The sequence below is a fragment of the Zootoca vivipara genome, chromosome 12 (genome assembly GCF_965207765.1).
Source record: "Zootoca vivipara chromosome 12, rZooViv2.hap1.1, whole genome shotgun sequence".
Lineage (NCBI taxonomy): Eukaryota > Metazoa > Chordata > Lepidosauria > Squamata > Lacertidae > Zootoca > Zootoca vivipara.
The window spans coordinates 25,578,860-25,596,482 of NC_142595.1; the positions used below are offsets into that span (position 1 = coordinate 25,578,860).

At 42.1% G+C, this 17,623-nt stretch overlaps 1 protein-coding gene across 3 annotated transcripts in view; it reads right to left on the reverse strand.

Moving 5' to 3' along the window:
- The window catches only part of GRB7 (growth factor receptor bound protein 7), an 86,124-nt gene that overhangs the window by 61,214 nt on the left and 7,287 nt on the right, over nt 1-17,623 (reverse strand). For 2 of the 3 annotated variants that reach the window (XM_035136641.3, XM_035136634.3), the window contains one exon: nt 12,542-12,629. The exons of the other annotated variant lie outside the window; for it this stretch is intronic. Coding sequence is in view for 1 of the 2 variants with exons in the window: in XM_035136634.3 (XP_034992525.1) it covers nt 12,542-12,629 (88 nt within the window). In the remaining variant the exon portion in view is untranslated. The remainder of the gene's footprint in view (nt 1-12,541; nt 12,630-17,623) is intronic. 3 annotated transcript variants of the gene reach the window in all.

Genomic DNA, 17,623 nt, shown 5'->3' on the forward strand with positions numbered 1-17,623 from the left:
TATCTCCCAATCGCTAATCCTTTGTATTTTTCCTTCCTCCGCCTTCCTTATATTTTTGATCATCAATTTGGTTTTCTGATTATTAACTTTTAATCCCGCTACCTTCCCGTAATCCAATAGTTTTTGTTTCAATTTAGGTAGGGTCTCCACCGGGTCCTCCAACATTATTATTAAATCATCAGCGAATGCTCGCACTTTAAACTCGCTTTTCCCGACCACTATACCCTTGAGATCTTTGTCCATTAGAATATCTTTCATCAAAAATTCCATTGCCCATATAAACAACAACGGGGACAGTGGGCATCCCTGCCTCGTCGCCTTGGATATTTCAAACTCTCTTGTAACATCCCCGTTGATAATCAGCCTATTCCCTCCATAAATCTGCCCATAATTCCCAATTTTCTTAACGCCTCTTTCATAAATTCCCATGCCAAGTTGTCAAAGGCCTTTTCGGCGTCCAAGAATACAAAAGCTGTTTTCTTACTAGGGCTCCAATCTACATATTCGAATATATCTAACAGCACTCTGATATTGCTAGACATCTTTCTTTGGGGTAAAAATCCTTGTTGCTCTTTGCCTATCACTCTATTCAAGACACCTTTGATCCTATTTGCCAAAATTCCCGCGTATAATTTATAATCAATATTCAGCAACGAAATTGGTCTATAATTCCCTAATTCTTCTCTTTTCTCTTTATCTTTAGGGATCAGGGTGATAAATGTATCCTGCCACGTCTTGGGGAACCTTCCTCCCTCTAATATCTCATTTACCATTACTTTATACACTTCTCTAAGTTCGTTTTGCAACACTTTATAATGTTTCCCCGACAAACCATCCGTACCTGGTGATTTTCCCAGCTTAAGTTTATTTATCTCCTCATCTATTTCTTGGTACGAGATTGGTTCGTTTAATTTCTCCAATTCCTCCATACTTAATTTGACTCCATTAAATTTGTCAAGATATTTCTCCAATTTCTTTTTACTGATGCCTTCCCCCTTATACAATTTACTATAATATTTCACAAAACAATCTTGGATTTCCTCTGGGTTGGTTTTAATCCTTCCCCCATCCTTTATTGCTGTAATTTGTTGTTCGCTTCGTCTCTTCCTTAACTGCCAGGCCAATAACTTGCCTGATCTATTCCCTAATTCAAAGGATCTTTGTTTTGCCCACAAGATCCTATTCTCTATTTCCTCATCCATTAATTGCTTCAGATTATTTTGTAGGATTTTCACCTGTGTCATTAAGGTACTGTCTTTCGGATTTTTCCCCAAATCTTTCTCTTTCATTTCTATCTCTTTTTTCAGCTTCTCTAATTTTTCCTGTTTATCCCTTCTATATCTGCTTTTCTGCTGTATATACAACCCTCGGATAAAGGCTTTGCTGGCATCCCATACCGATGTTATATCTATCTCTGGCGTTATATTAATTTGGAAAAATTCTTTAACCAATTCTTTTAACTTTTGGACAAAGATCTCATCACTCAATATCCTATCATCCATTCTCCATCTTTTAGTATTTCTCCTTTCTTCTTTAATCTTTAACATTATCGGGTTGTGGTCGGTTACTGATTTAGGCATTATCTCACATTTCTTAACTAATGTTGATAGGTCAGTGGAGATCCAAATCAAATCTATCCTAGAGGCTGATTTCTTAGCCTCAGAATAATACGTAAATTTCCTCTCCATTGGATGTTTAAGCCTCCATATATCACTTAACTCATAGTTGTCAATTATCTGGAAGAAGATCTTAGGCAGCTTACCTCCTTTTCTAGTATCACTTGTTCTGTCTATGTTGGGCATTACAACACCATTAAAATCCCCTGTCAAAATTATTTCATCCCCATCAATCACTTCATTTAGTATTTGTTCAATTTTCCGAAAAAAGCCAGATTTACATCCATTTGGCGCATATATGTTTATCACCATTACTTTCCCTTTGGGTGTGTAGATACGTACCCCTACCACCCTTCCTTCTTCATCCTGGAATACTTTTTCTGACTTTAGATTCCCCTTTACATACGTCACTACTCCCCTCTTTTTCTTTCTCTTATCGGCCGATATATACTCCAACCCCAGTCGTTCGTTCTTTAAGACCCTTTCATGCTTTTTTACAACATGCGTTTCTTGTAAACAGATCACATTCCAATTCCCTTTTTTTAATATATGTTCTACTCTGTTTCTTTTTCGCTTGGAATTTAGCCCATTAATATTCCACGACACAATATTTAGTTCCATAATTATATTATAGATGTTATTATTACTGTTATTATGTAAGATTAAGTGTACACGTACCTGTATGTACGTGTATTTATTCCTCTTAAAAGATTATCTCTTTCTTCTTGATATAACCAAATTTTATTATCTTAATAAGAAGAAATATAAGGAAAATCACTACAAAGACTTCTACTACTGATAATTATATTCATCTCATCACCGCCTCAATAGGTATGCGGTGCTTCACATAAAATCAGATCTTAGTGACTTGTTACGTTTTCAATTCTCTTCCTCTCCTCCTTCTCCCCCACCCACAAGTTCCTTTCCTGCTCTCTCCAAAAAAATTTCTGCGTCTTCCACACTCTTTATTGTTTTCCTTCTATCTTTAAATGTAAATGTGAGACCTTCGGGAAACTCCCACACATACCAAATTCCCTTCGTTGTTAGGGCGTCTGTCAGTCTTTTATACTTTTGTCTTTTGAGTCTAAACCTCTTTGGAATTTCTTTAAAAATAGCAATAGTCTTGCCCTCTATCACCAGAGATTCCTGTTTCTTTCTCTGGAGAATTTTGTCTTTTAGCAGTCCAGAGTTTAAGAATACCAGGCAGTCCCCGGGACCTTTAAATTTCTTGGATCGATCACCTCTTACTCGATAAACTTTGTCAACGTCCAGCATCAGGTCGTCCTCTTTGACACGTAGCCATTCTGCCAATTCTTTAACTAATTTCTCCTCGATCCTTTCTCCTTGTCTTTCCGGTACGCCTCTTAATCTCAAAATCAGTTCTTTCTGCCTCATCTCTACTAAGGCAAGCTGGTCTGCCAATTCCTCCTGCATTCTTATCAGATCCCTTCTCTCTTTCTCATTTCGTTCTTGGGTTTTTTTCAGATCTCTACTCTCCGTTGTCAGTTTGCTTATATTATCCTCTTGATTATTAACTTTGACATTCAACTCTTTCACAGCTTTCTCCATTTCCTTACTTTTGCCAAAAAGCTCTTTAATTTGGCCCGTCAATTCGGAGATTACCTTGGAATTGTTTTCCAGTTTGCTCTCTACGGAATCTAGTTTTTCATTTAAGGTCTTATTTATTTCAACAATTAAGGTTTTGTTCATCTCTGTCATCAATTCCTTGACATCTCCTAGCGGGTCGTTATCATTCGCAAGAGATTGGCGTCTTCCAGCCACCGTCGCTGCTCTGGTTTTGGATCCCATGATCCTACGTCTCTTCCCACTTTTGAAATTCCCTTGCACAGATGTCCTATGTTTCCTCAAATTCTCCGTGATGTTTTCAACTGAGCCCCAGTCCTTCCTTTGTGGGAGTCTCCTCAGTGGGGCCTCTAGTGTGCCATTGGTTTTAAGCTGAGGTTTAAGACAGAGGCATTCAAACTCAACAAATTTCAAAGTTCAGGATTGGGGGGGTCTAGGACTGCGTTGCTTCCCTCTGGGGGTATTGAAGGTCACAAAAGTACAAGCTCAGAGCGTGGTGAGAAACCGGGGTGTCGATAGGTTGTTTAGCCACTAGATGTCACTCCTTCCCAATTCTCAAAGTTCTTCCACTTCCTTAAAGATGACGGAAGTTTGCTCAGGCAGCTTGGCAAGAACAAAAAATCGCCATTTTCCTCAGATTTCTTCTAAACCACCTCCTTCTCCCCTCTTCGCCTATTCCCTTCTCTTCACCACGTCTTTCTTTTCACGAAGCTGTTACCTAGTCCCACCACCTCCTCACCTCCCTTCCCCTCTTCATAGACACCGTAACAAGTCACAAATCACCGTCTAGTCCAATCGGATAGCGCGGGTCGGATAGCGCGGTCTCCGCGTCCCTCAGTCTCTCAGTCTCTCTGTCTGCGTTTTAAAAGCTCCATATAACACTCAGCACTCAGTCTTTTTGTAGCTCAAATAGTGATACTTTCTCTCTAATCGCTCTTTAACCACAAGCTGTTGTTGCGGCCGCTCTCCAGCCGATGATACAGTGTTTCGCCGACCTTCCTTCTCCCCCCCCCCGGCGCTTCTCTATCCGATCTTGGGCAGCGCTTTCAATGCTGCTAAACTCCTCCTTTCACTCACTCACAGATTTTTAAACCTCCGTTCTTCACGGGGGGGGGGGGCCTTTTAATTAATTTCTAAGTCGGTGAGCTCCGGGCGCTTACCGGGCAAGTCTTCGGCGTCGCGATAATGGCGTCCGTAGTTAAAAGCTGGACTCCTCTCCGCTGCCTCCACTGTTAGTGCCGGCCGCGGAGTTCCGTCCCTCTCGCCGCTTTTCTTATTTTCTGATGAAACCCCCGTGCTTTCGTCGTTCTGGGGGGGGGGTCTTTGACGCTAAATACCCCCTCTCTAAACGCCACTATCCTTCCAATTAGTTGGGCTCAACGGAGCTCCAAGTTTTCGTGACTCGCTCTCAGGGCACCCTCACCGGAAGTCCGCGCAGCTGTGTGACACTTCCATGATGACAGCTCCCCTGCTGTCAAGGAGGAAGGAGGGTCTTGCGGGGAAAGAACATTGATCTGAGGAAGAGGGAAACATTCCCTCCCGAGGGAAACATTCCTTGGGAGCTGAAAAGCTATGGTCTCATGCAGAGGATACTTCTGTGGGGTAGGATGGAAAGATTTTTGGTTGTGGACGATTTGAACAGCAAGAAGGTAGATAGTTGGGATTTTGATGGGCAGGGTGCACTGCCTACCTGGCATGAAGATTGCGGTTGTTGCACATCACCTACTGGTACATAGCCTGGTAGATACAGTAGTGCTAAGGAGGAATCAGTGGTCATAGTGCATGCAGGCACCAATGACATGGGGAAATTATTATTATTATTATTATTATTATTATTATTATTATTATTATTATTTAAGTTTGAATACTGCTCTTCATCCGTAGATCTCAGGGCAGTTCACGACATAAAATTACAATACGAAAAACACAAAATGCATAATAACAACGAGAACAAAAGCAAACCAATAAACCCCTCTCCCTCAACGTATCTGAAAGGACATTAGATGTCAATCAGCCAAAGGCTGGGTTGAAGAGGAAAGTTTTTATCTCACGCCTAAAAGTGTATAATGAAGGTGCCTGCTGAACCTCCCTGGAATATAAAACTGCAATATATTGTTTAACTTATTAATAACTATTATTAAACCTTTATTTTTACATGAAAACAGTTACGGAACTGCAATTAGCAAATGAACAGCAACAATTGAATACATTTATTAGGGGATGTCATCAAAAGCCAGTTTTTAAAGATCTTTAAATGTATCTGCCAGGGACCATCCAGCCTCTGGCGACTCTGTGGAGAAACTAGCATGGCTGCATGTAAACAGAGCTGGTCCAGAAGTGACAGAAGTGACATGGGAACTTTCAGGCCAGAATGTGGATAGCACAACACAGTCCCAAAGTCCTTCTGGAAAGAATCAGAGCCCGGGGAACAAACAATCTGGAAAGCACCCAGAGAAGAGGAGAAGGCGAAGAACACATCTAAGGATGCCTTGCCAAAAGGGAAAAAGTTAGAAAGCAGGCAGGGGAGAAGAATACAGCTACACAGGAAATAATCCTTAGGTTAATTCAGGAAATTATATCAGAAGGAACTTTGCTCTGGTGAGAAAATTGGGAGTGAGAAAGGAAAGTGACTAAATGAGCCACGTGAAAATTATCTGGAAATCTATGAAGTGAAAAATGATTGGCCTCATTTTACAATTTTCTTCTAGCTCAGATTGCAGTAGATGAGAAATGAATGTTCCATGAAAAGAGAAGCACAGTCATGTAGCAGATTTCAGTGGCAGGGTGTACCAGACACATTGAGAAAAGGTTTACCACTGGTATGGGAGACCAGGAAAGGCTGAACCTCATAAGAACTTTGGCAATCCGTTGATGCTATCGACTCCATCGAGTGGTGTCCAAATCTAAATATGCAGAAATAACAAGTGACAGAGCTCTTCCTACAGGTGGGAGGTTGCCTGGATGTATACCTAGATAGAAGCAAAAACTTCCCACACTGTCTGCTGCCCTTTTCATGTGTTATTTCCTAACACATACAGTAAGTGTGATCTGGAGAACAAGCCTTATGAGGAACGGTTGAAAGAGCTGGGTATGTTTAGCCCGGAAAAGAGTAGAGCTATGAGAGCCATCTTCAAAAATCTCAAGAGCTGTCACATGGAAGAGGGAACAAGCTTGTTTTCTCCTGCTCTGGAGGGTAGGACTCAAAGCAATGGCTTCAAGTTACAAGAAAGGAGATTCCAACTAAATATTCGGGGGGGGGGAACTTTCTCACAGTAAGAGCTTTTCGAGAGTCTCCTTTGGGAGGTGGTGAACTCTCTTTCCTTGGAGGTTTTTAAGCAGAGGTTGGATGGGCCTCTGTCATGGATGCTTTAGCTGAGATTCCTGCATTGCAGGGGGTTGGACTAGAGGACCTTTGGGATCCCTTCCAACTCTACGATTCTATGTTCAGGGGCCACCTACCAGTAGTGTACAGGCACGTACCATTCTCTCCTAAGCACACATAACAGAAACACACATGCACACCCTATTAACATATACACACACACCTCTCTTATACGCACACAGCTCAATTTACTTCCATGCTTTCCTATATGGTGAGGATCCCTTTTTCACTAGGAAGCTGAAAGCGTTACCTGATAGGGCTGACAAAACAGAGTGCACTGGCTTTGTTTCACCAGCCCAGTCAGTTTCCATATTGGCTGTGGAAGAAGTGGCTTAAATTCCTCAGTGGCCAGTACAGAAGCTAAACTGTCCGGCAGTAGTGAGCTTTGCTACATCAACCTAATAGCCGGAGCAGAGACAATGCTGACTGTGTCTTGGAGAGAGTCTGGTGGACTGAACTGAGAGGACTGGCAGGCTGGATGAGGCCAGCAGGCAAAGGTTCCCTAGTCCTGCTGCAGACTGCAAATGTGGAGGGGGAGTGTGATTGCACCTCAATTCCTCCTCTTAGTTACCCTCCATTCCAATGTAGTTGGACATGTCAAAAGCAGCTGGATCCCTCGACCCGTATGACACATCATCAAATTTCACACAACAATCTACATGGTGGTTAGAAGCAGGACAGCAGTGCTTTCTGCCTTCATGCATGCATTTAGATCCTAGATAGTTGGACAATTATGTGACCGTTTCATATTTACTTAAAACGACCACACAAAACACTTCGTACAAGGGTAATGACATCTGCATCGATTTCACAGGCTGGAAGGAAAACCCTGGAGTCTGTTTGCAAGTGGTGGGCTCCCATCCCCTACGTGAGCAAAACTCCAGAACCACTTTGGGTTTTTACACAAAGGCACCACCCAAACTGAACTTCATTGATTGGTTTCAGGGGGGTGTTTAGTAGCAATCTTCCAGGTGCTAGACCAGAGGGTGTCAGAATCTCTAAAACCATGGATCAAGTTATAACTGGTAATTCCCAAAGCTGCCTGATTGATTCCGAGTATTCCACACTTGATTATGGATGGAAATTTTCCAGTTACCCTTATGAAATTGTCCTCCGGCCTTGGCATTTATTAATCTATTATTCCTTTAATCTACAAAGTAACTTTTTTTATATAAAATAGCTGATGATTGAATAATCTGTATTTTATTAGAATCAGCTGAAACTTTGCACTTTAATGTCGAGATTTATGTGACTGTTTTATGAGAGTATATTCTGTTTTGCTTTTAACATTTATTTAATATCTATTTATTTTATATTACTTTGCGTAACTGAATTTTTAATTCCTCTCTGTTTCTTAATCTTTGTTTATAAATCATTATGCATCTGGGTGATGTCATGAGTGGAAGGGAAGAGGGAGGGAGGGAGGGAGGGAGAGAGAGAGAGAGAAGCAGCACAGAGGACAGGGGGATTGGATAGGTCAGGTATGCACAAGGACAGTGAGACATCTATTCCTTTTCCAGCCAACTCCCCATGCACTGGGTCCTGGGCTGTTTGATGCTCACATGCACCCACACCCTAGACTTACGGACCACACACAGTCTTACAGAAAGACATCACCACCTCCGGCTCGTGCACACACTTGGATGTACATTCCCACACCCAAACACATACACAATCAGCATTGCCAACCCCCTGCACTCCAGCACAGGAATGGGGTTGGCTGGAAGCAATGCCTTTGACTTTGCAGAAATATTCTGTGCCAAGTAAAAGGCAGAATTTCCAGCTCCAGTGCTGACGTGGAAATCTGTGCAAAAAAGAAAAAAAGAAAAAAGGGGGGAGGGGGAGGCAGTGTTCAGGATAGGCCAGCACACACACTTCATTTCAGATCGATCGGTTACAGCCAAGAAAAACAAAAATGTAGCTTGTGTTAGGGTTGCCATTTTCTTTTGCAAAGTTTTTGAACTACTCTTTAGGAAATTCAGCAAAATCTAGACTTCCAACATGGGTTGCCATACGTCCGGATTTTCCTAGACACGGTTTCCGACTGCTGTATTCTGGCTAAGTCCGGCTAGGAAATTCTGGGTGTATGGCAGCCCTGTTTGTGTTTACAAAGAAGGATTTCCCTCCCCCTTTTTTTGTCCTTTGAATAGCAGAATATAACAAACCCAACAGAGGTTTGCCATAGAGTTTGTGAATCTGACAAAAATACAACTCCAAAGTCTCCCCGGGGGCACATTGAACTCACAGTTCAGATTTATTGACCTTAGCCATCATATTTAACACGCCAATCGAAGTCTTCCAAAAGGCCTGCCTGCTGCAATCTCTTCTCCCGCCTGGATCCTGTGCAAAAACAGGACCCCAGGGAATCTGTGAAGGTTTACTGCAGTGGATTGCTGCTTTAAGCATACTAATCCGATCAGTTTCAAACATCGTTTTCCTGTACTGTGTCCGATTTAGTCGGAATCCAACAGCTTTCACAATTCAATAAAAGCTGTGGTAGTAGTTACTTGTTACTTAAATCTATACCAGAAAATTGTCCCATTCTTTTTATATATATATAAAAATAATAATAATCGTAAAAACAATACAAACACTTTTTTAAAAATTTGACAGAGGAAAGAGAGGAGGGAATAGGGATACAGAATAACACAAACAAGTCCATATATGGAATTGAGATGTCTAAATATTTCCCTTCTGACTGCTGTTTGCAAAAAGCCACTTTTTCGCATGTCCCAACTTGGTAAGGTTCTAAGTTCATTGCACAACTTGAAAGTTATTTCTTGCCAGTACTGGAGCAGCAATTGCTTCGCCACTTTTAAAGTGCCCTCATTAACCAGCTGTGCTAAAGAACACCGGAACGCAATTCAACGGCATATTCACATCCATCAGGATTTACCCAGCACCTTATAACCTCGGACCAGAATACAGCCATTCTTAAGCAAATATCCTGACTGTGTCCACCAGCATCCTCTAGTGAAACTTGCTGGCATTGCTTCTCCTCCACTAGTAGACCCATTCTACTATACAGTGGTACCTCGACTTACGAAGACGATCCGTTCCGCGGCCGTCTTCGTAAGTCGAGGTTTTCGGATGTCGAAGTGCTGCTACGGCGCATGCTCAAAGCATGATTTCATGCTTCTGCGCATGCGCCAACAGCGCACAATGAAAGGACTTCCGGGGGTTGTCGACTTCAGAAGTCAAAACCTTCGGAAGTCGAAGCATTCAGATGTCGAGATATGACTGTATAGTGGTGCCTTGGTTCTCAAACGCCTTGGTACTCACAATAACTTGAAACCCAAACACTGTAAAACCCGGAAGTAAGTGTTCTGGTTTGCAAACTTTTTTTGGAAGTCGAACGTGCTCTGTTTTGAGTATTACGCTTCCGATTTGAGTGTTACACTGAGGTTTGTCTGGTTTTGCTATTTATTTTGTGTTTTTGCGGCTTTTTGTTTTGTTTTTGTGACTATGTGGAACCCAGTTCAGCTACTGATTGATTGGTTGATTGATTGTGTGACTGCATTACATTGATTATTGCTTTCATTTTATGGGTCAATGGTCTCGTTAGATAGTAAAATTCATGTTAAATCGCTGTTTTAAGGGTTGTTTTTAAAAGTCTGGAATGGATTAATCCATTTTGCATTACTTTCTATGGGAAAGCACGCCTTGGTTTTGGAACGCTTTGGTTTTGTAACTTCTGGAACGGATTAAGTTTGAGAACCAAGGTACCACTGTATTCTCATTCCGGTTTAATTGGTGCCACTGCTTATGGAGCCAAAGCAGAAACAGCCATGCACAAAAGGAAGGCTATCAGCAGACTTGGGAATATCAGTGTGTGTAGTGATGTTAAATTCTCGAGAATAATCTTTTGGAGAATATTCTCAATTAATGAGAATATTAGAGAATTTTCATTTAAAATAGAGGAATATTCATTTTAATGCATTGAAAATGATATAATTTTAATGCATTGAAAATGATGTAATTTTAATGCATTGAAAATGATGTAATTTTAATGCATTGAAAATGATATAATTTTAATGCATCTAAAATGATATAATTTTAATGCATCGAAAATGATATAATTTTAATGCATCTAAAATGATATAATTTTAATGCATCGAAAATGATATAATTAGTCACTCAATATACATGTTTATTCATGGGTAAACTTGTTCAGATGGCAACCAAAAACTGTACAGATACTTTTATTCAATGGGGCAATGCTGTGAATTCACATTCTTTTGATTTTCTGCACCAAACTTGAAATTGAAAATTCAATGTGAATGACTCACGTTAATCACTAAGCCTACCACTAACCGTATATTTACCACCAAGTTCGAATTCTAATTATGCTGTGTATGTATGAAATGTAGCTTTTAATGTAAAAGGAATATAATATATATATATAAAACTCAGCTCTGCTACACGAGTACGTTCTTTAATATCTACATGGTACAGTATTTTCAGTGCTACACTAATAAAATCAATATAAAGTTTAAAATAAATGCTATTATTTCCATAAAATATAACACAAATAATCAGTAATGACAAGTTACATAATATCAGAAATGCAAAATACTACAGTGGTACCTCTACTTACGAATTTAATGCGTTCCGAACGCACATTCGTAAGTCGAAAAAATTGCAAGTCGAATCCCATAGGAATGCATTGGGAGAAAAAAATCCTACATCGAAGCAACCCTATCTAAAAATTCATAAGTAGAAAAAATCCTATCTAAACCGCATCCAAGATGGCGCACAGAGCTCCATTCGTAAGTAGAAACATTCGTAAGTAGAGTTATTCGTAAGTAGAGGTACCACTGTATCTGCTTAGACAAGTAAGGAAACACACAACATACAGTATTTAAATTATACCTGACAAATTGTCACAAGAAATAAAAATAAAGAAACATCAACTGTTTAAATCAAGGCCACCTCACATGTTACAGTGGTACCTTGGTTTACGTACACAATTGGGTCTGGAAGCCTGTACTTAACCTGAAGCGAACTTTCCCATTGAAAGTAATGGAAAGTGGATTAATCCGTTCCAGACGGGTCCGCAGAGTACTTAAAACTGAAAGTACTCAAACCAAAGCGTACTTAAACCAAGGTATGACTGTATTACACATAATTGTATAGGCCTGGGTACTTTAAGTGTATAAAGCATTAAAGCTACTTTCTGTAAAAGAAATCACACTGTATGACCAAGGGTATAGAATTGCTAAGAAAAAGGTCACACCAAAATGGAAAAAAGGCTATTACATATAATTGATATACATATGAATTCAAATGTTCATCAAATTAAATGAATAGCATTTTAAAAGCTTTTTTTTAAAAAATGTTTTCTGTAGCTCACATTTCAGAACTGCCAATGGTGAATGACACAATGCCTAGGAATGTAACTGGATAAAAAAAAAACCAAACATTATCCATTACTTACACTAGCAATATCACACCTTGACTTATTATTTACTAGATTTTTAAAATGTGGGTTGTAAAACTGGTTCTTACATTAGAATTTACAGTTTGTGGAGAATATTCTCCGGAGAATTTTCTAGCAGAGAATATTCTCATTCTCAAGAATATTCTCCCGAGAACATTCTCACCTCTCTCTCTCTCTCTCTCTCTCTCTCTCTCTCTCTCTCTCTCTCTCTCTCTGCAGGTACCCTAAAGTGAAAAACAACCAAGAGAGGATTGACTGTGCTTAGTGCCCTCGAGATGCTCACCGACTCTCAAAATATATATTTGTGATCAATATATATAAATTTTAAACTGCATGAAAACACTGTTCATTAAATCACTACTTCGTGAATATTCTCCCTTTTAGAGTGTAAAAACCTTATTGTACAAGTCGTCAGCTACGGGCAGAGTTTGAAAGGTATTGCCGAAGCACGTTTCAGTTGAAAGGGAGCCGATCTTTGAGCCGTAGGCCTGGAAGGAAAAATGGCAAGGGATCTCCTACCTTTCCCTGGCCTCTGGATATCAAAGCGTGATCCCCTGTGGATCCATTCCAGAAGTGGGAGTCCCGATGCAACCGATTCCACGTTCTCCTGATGAAAGAAACAGAAGGTTCAGCGAGAGCACCCTGATTTTGGAGTAAGCAGTAATCTCTTGAAGAACTATCTTATCGGAACAGGCTGCCAGGGCAACAAAACTTTTAACTAATACAGGAAGATGACTGATGAAGGATCCTGCGTGAGAGGCAGGGAAGTGGAAGAACTCCCAGGCTGGGAGGTTTGAGAAAAAAAGGAAGCTCCCAGGTGAGAGATGGGATGGCCCATCCCATATTATGAGATAAGGGTTCAGATCAACCCCTGATAAAGGGCTCTGTATTTTAATCCCCCCTCCTATTTTTCTTTTATTTCTTACTTTCTTGTTTTCTTCTCTATTTTTTTATTTAGATTAGTTTGGTTTTTATTGTATTGTATGTTGAAAACTTTCAATAAAAAATCAGATTATTATTTTTAAAAAAACACTTGTGTGTTGTTTTTTTAACACTTTCTCCCCAGTTAATAGAAAATATAGAAGCAGCCATTCACAGGGTCATGGTTTTCTTTGCAAGCAGAAAACCAGTCACGCTGTCTTATAGTAAGGTCTGCTTAGGTATGTTTTTGTGCCATAACTAAAATGGAAGCTTGTTGGTCCAATGCTCCAGAACCTGGTTTAAACCCCAAGCTTCCTTGCTTACTTACCAAACCACTGGCTGAGACCTGAGAAGGAGTATCTAAAATCACTTCATTTTAAAGGGGCTGTGGGGGAAAGCCTGCCCACTGAGGCTAGGGGTGCAAGAAGGCAGCAGTTTCCATTCTGGTCCATCTTTATCACAACTGTTTGGTTTTTGTCAAATACGATGTTATTTGCTTTGCTGTCTGCTATTAGATGTAAGGTACTCCGAACTCAAACTCAGGATGCAAGGGAGAAATGTGCTAAGAGGAAGGCACACTTAGCAAATCCACACCATGATCAACTCCCGCCCGGAAACCAATGTTCCCAATGTGGAAGGACGTGTGGATCCAGAATTGGCCCCCACAGTCACTTACTGTTAAAACCATGTTTATGGAAGACAATCTTACTCGGCTACGAGTGATTACCAAAGAAGGAGGAGGAGGAGGAGGAGGAGGAGGAGGAGGAGGAGGAGGAGGAGGAGGAGGAGGAGGAGGAGAAGAAGAAGAAGAAGAAGAAGAAGAAGAAGAAGAAGAAGAAGAAGAAGAAGAAGAAGAAGAAGAAGAAGAAGAAGAAGAGGAAGAAGAAGGTGGTGTAGGTGATGTAACTATTGACATAACTCATGTAAACTTACGTTCATTTCAGTGTAAAAATCGAAACAGTATTTTTTTAATGTTTTATTTGCTTTTCTGTTTCATCATATCATCAGTATTTAAAAACCCGCTGTTGTTAATTAGATACTGTATGCGGACTTAATAAACAACAGTGAGGTGAACGAATATTCGCTGGACTTATTTCCATTCCCGATGAACGAATATTCGCTGGGATATTTCCATTCCTGACCACGGATGAACGTACGAACCGCAGCGGTTTCTGCTTCCTTTTGCATTGCAGTTCTCCAACATGTGGCAATCCAGTTGTGAACCCCAGCTACCTGGTGCAAGATTCAGGCTTCGGCACAAGACTCCTAAGACACACTTGAAGGTGATGAAAAGCTGAGGCAGTGGTAAGTTCCCACACTGAGTTCTTCACAGGAAGCTCTCTTCTTCAGCCACCTTGCACAGAGGTGGCTGTAAAAATTCACCCTGGGGCACACACAGCTCCCTACCACATGGGTGACGGGTAGGGAAAGGGACGAAGCCCTCCCTACAACACGCCAACATCCCACTGGTGACATTTCACAGAGCTTAAACTTGCTCTGTGGATAAAAGGCAGTGTGGCACTTCTGTGCCTCGGGTCATGCTGAACTTGCGATGTGTACACAGAGGACGTTTGGCATGCAGACTGTCTGGCCTTAAAACGAGTCAGATCATCAGTCCATTTAGCTTGGCACTTAGAGACACCGCATGGCAGTGACTCTCCAAGATCTCTGGCAGAAGACTTCCCCCCTAATCTCCTTGTAACTGGAGAATGCTGGAGACTGAATAAGAGATGTTCTGCATGCAAACTATGTACTCAACCACTGAACCAGCAGCGTCTCAGTTCATGCCCCAAACCTGTGCTCTAATACACTACTGCTGCCCCCTGCCACCAATTCCTAGAAGCCAACTTCGGGAGAGGGGTCAAAAGTTTCATTTCAGAAACTGAAACATCTGCAGTTGGCACTTGTTCAGAGATAAGCGTTCAGGACTTCTGGAGTCAAACCGACGGCCCAGGCTCTCTGTTGCAGCCTTCTCATTCTCCGCAGCTCAGTGATTCCATAAAACCCGTTTCTTGCATCTCTGAGAAGGCAGGACCGAATGAGAGGGGCACCAAGCGAAGGGAAAGGACACCAGTTTATCTTTGCCCCACATTCAACACTCCCTCTCCCTCTCCGAAACCCTTTTATGGCTGTTGATTTACAGCACCCCTCAGCTGTTTGGTTGCCGAAAGTGCTGAGGTTACATGAGATTTCCAGGAACAAGGAGCCTCTTCCCGGAATTCTTTCCAAGCAGCAGAAGCAAAAGCCGCAGGAACATGTCGTACACCCAAAATGCTAAAAGCGGGAAGGGGGCTGCTTGGCTGGGGGAGAAATTGACAGCTGGGATCTGTGGCTGCCTGGAACAGTGATCTGGCAGCCAGTGTGGTACTGGGTGCAAAAATGGGCTGCCCAAAAATGAGATCTTACGTGTTTTGAGAACGGAAGGGAGTAGAGTAGAGGGGCAGCGTCTGCTAGCAATGCAGCCGACACATAGATCTGAGGATGGTTCCGAGGCCAAGACAGCTGCAAAGGCCTCGCTAGAGTGTTGAAATGCTGTGTCATCCTGGAGCTGAAGTGATGGGATGTGCTCGCTGCTGGGATTTGAAGTCAGCAGTAACCCAAAGCCTTGGCAAAAGCACCAAGAAACAGCCTCGCTTTCTTCCCTGAAGCCTGCCACCCCAGAGCCCAAGGAAACATTCTCTGCGCTATGCCGAATGATATGAGGTTTTCGTTAGGTCTTTATTTAGGATATTTCTACCCTGACTTTTAAGGCAAAGTAATCACCGGGAGGGCTTACAGTTAAAATGTTTTTTTTAAAACACACACACACACACACAAACACAATTGAATAAACACAACAAAAACTTCATATATGGGGGCACCAAGATGATCAAGCTTGGCTGAATAATAACACTAAATCAGGGGTTCTTTAAGATCACAAGAGAAGATGCCATACGCACCTCCTGGGGTGGGGAATTCTCCCATGTGGGGTCACCACTAAAAAGCGGGTCATGGTGGGCCAGAGAGCAGGGCCTCTCTGAGCACAGCCTCTTAGGGCACAGGCAGGTTCATATAGGTTCAGGCAGCCCTCCAAAATTCCCTTTAAAAGTTAGTACTAGCGGTTAAACTGAAAATGAATAAGTAACCAAGGTAACTGGTGCAAAACTGGTGTGATGTAGACAACTGCCTAGTCCCCACAAGCATTGGGGTGTTGGAGTTTGGCATAAGTAGAAGTATCTTCAGTGCCTTCAAAGGCAATTCTATGTAGAGAGCAATACAGTACAGTCGTGCCTTAGATTCTGAACGCCATGGTATTTCGATGTTTTGGCTCCCGAACGCCGCAAACCCGGAAGTGTCCATTCCGGTTTGTGAACTATTTTTGGAAGCCAAACGCCCGATGGGGCTTCCACAGCTTCCGATGGGCTGCAGGAGCTTCCTGCAGCCCATCAGAAGCTGCACTTTGGTTTCCGAACATTTTGGAAGTCAAACGGACTTCTGGAATGGATTCCATTCCACTTCCAAGGTACGACTGTAGTTCATTTTGGGATAACCTCTCTCTCTGTGTGTAATTAAGGTCAGGTCCACTTTTCCCTATGGGTGGCAATAATTTTAGAAAACCCAGTACATTATGATTAATGATTACTTCGAAGGAAGAGAATTTCAGGTTCCAAAATTCACTGGGCTTCTACCAGTTTTCATGCTGCAAAAATAAGCCTTCCTACTTATAGCATCACCTTGAGGAGAAGAAGAAGAGTTTGGATTTGATATCCCACTTTATCACTACCCGAAGGAGTCTCAAAGCGGCTAACAATCTCCTTTCCCCTCCTCCCCCACAACAGACACCCTGTGAGGTGGGTGGGGCTGAGAGACTTCAAAGAAGTGTGAGTCGCCCAAGGTCTCCCAGCAGCTGCATGTGGAGGAGCGGAGACGCGAACCTGGTTCCCCAGATTACGAGTCTACCGCTCTTAACCACTACACCACACTGGTTCTCATGTTTATCATAATTCTGTGATCGTACACTCCCACCCCCACCCTGATACCCCACCTTTCCTCAGAGTCACTATATTTTTTCCAAGGCAGTGCTATCCCCTGGGACAGCTCTGTCAGCAGAGCATGAGATTCTTAATCTCAGGGTTGTGGGTTTCGGGCCCCACATTCGGCAAAAATATTCCTGCATTGCAGGGGTTTGGGCTAGAAGACACTCGTGGTCGTTCTCCCCCCCCCCCCCACTCTACAATTATTATTCTAAGCTGCAATACAGGCAGAAATTAAACAAATTTGGTTTTTCATCTCACATGCTGGGGAAAGTTCACCTGTTGCATTATTGCATTGTTGCCTGCCACAAGAGGGGGGGGGAGGTGACATGTGCAGGTAACATATTAGCTCAGCAACCACTGACACACCTGTATGCCTCCTAGGCAAAAGTCCCCCAACTAAGGACTCATTCTGACTTCCATTTGTCCCGCAGTTTCAGCCCAGTGCCAGCACCACCAACTAGCATCACCTGCCCAGAGGTCTTTCCCAGCACAGTTACACAACATATTTTTCAAGGAAGACGCCATTGATTAAATCTTGGACCTCCTGCATACAAAGCTGTGTTCTTTGGCTGAATTGTGACCTGCTCCGATCTAGACAATTCTCTGATCTAGATTCTCAGAGGCATGAAAACATGCAAATTCACGGCTGACGTTCACCTCAAAA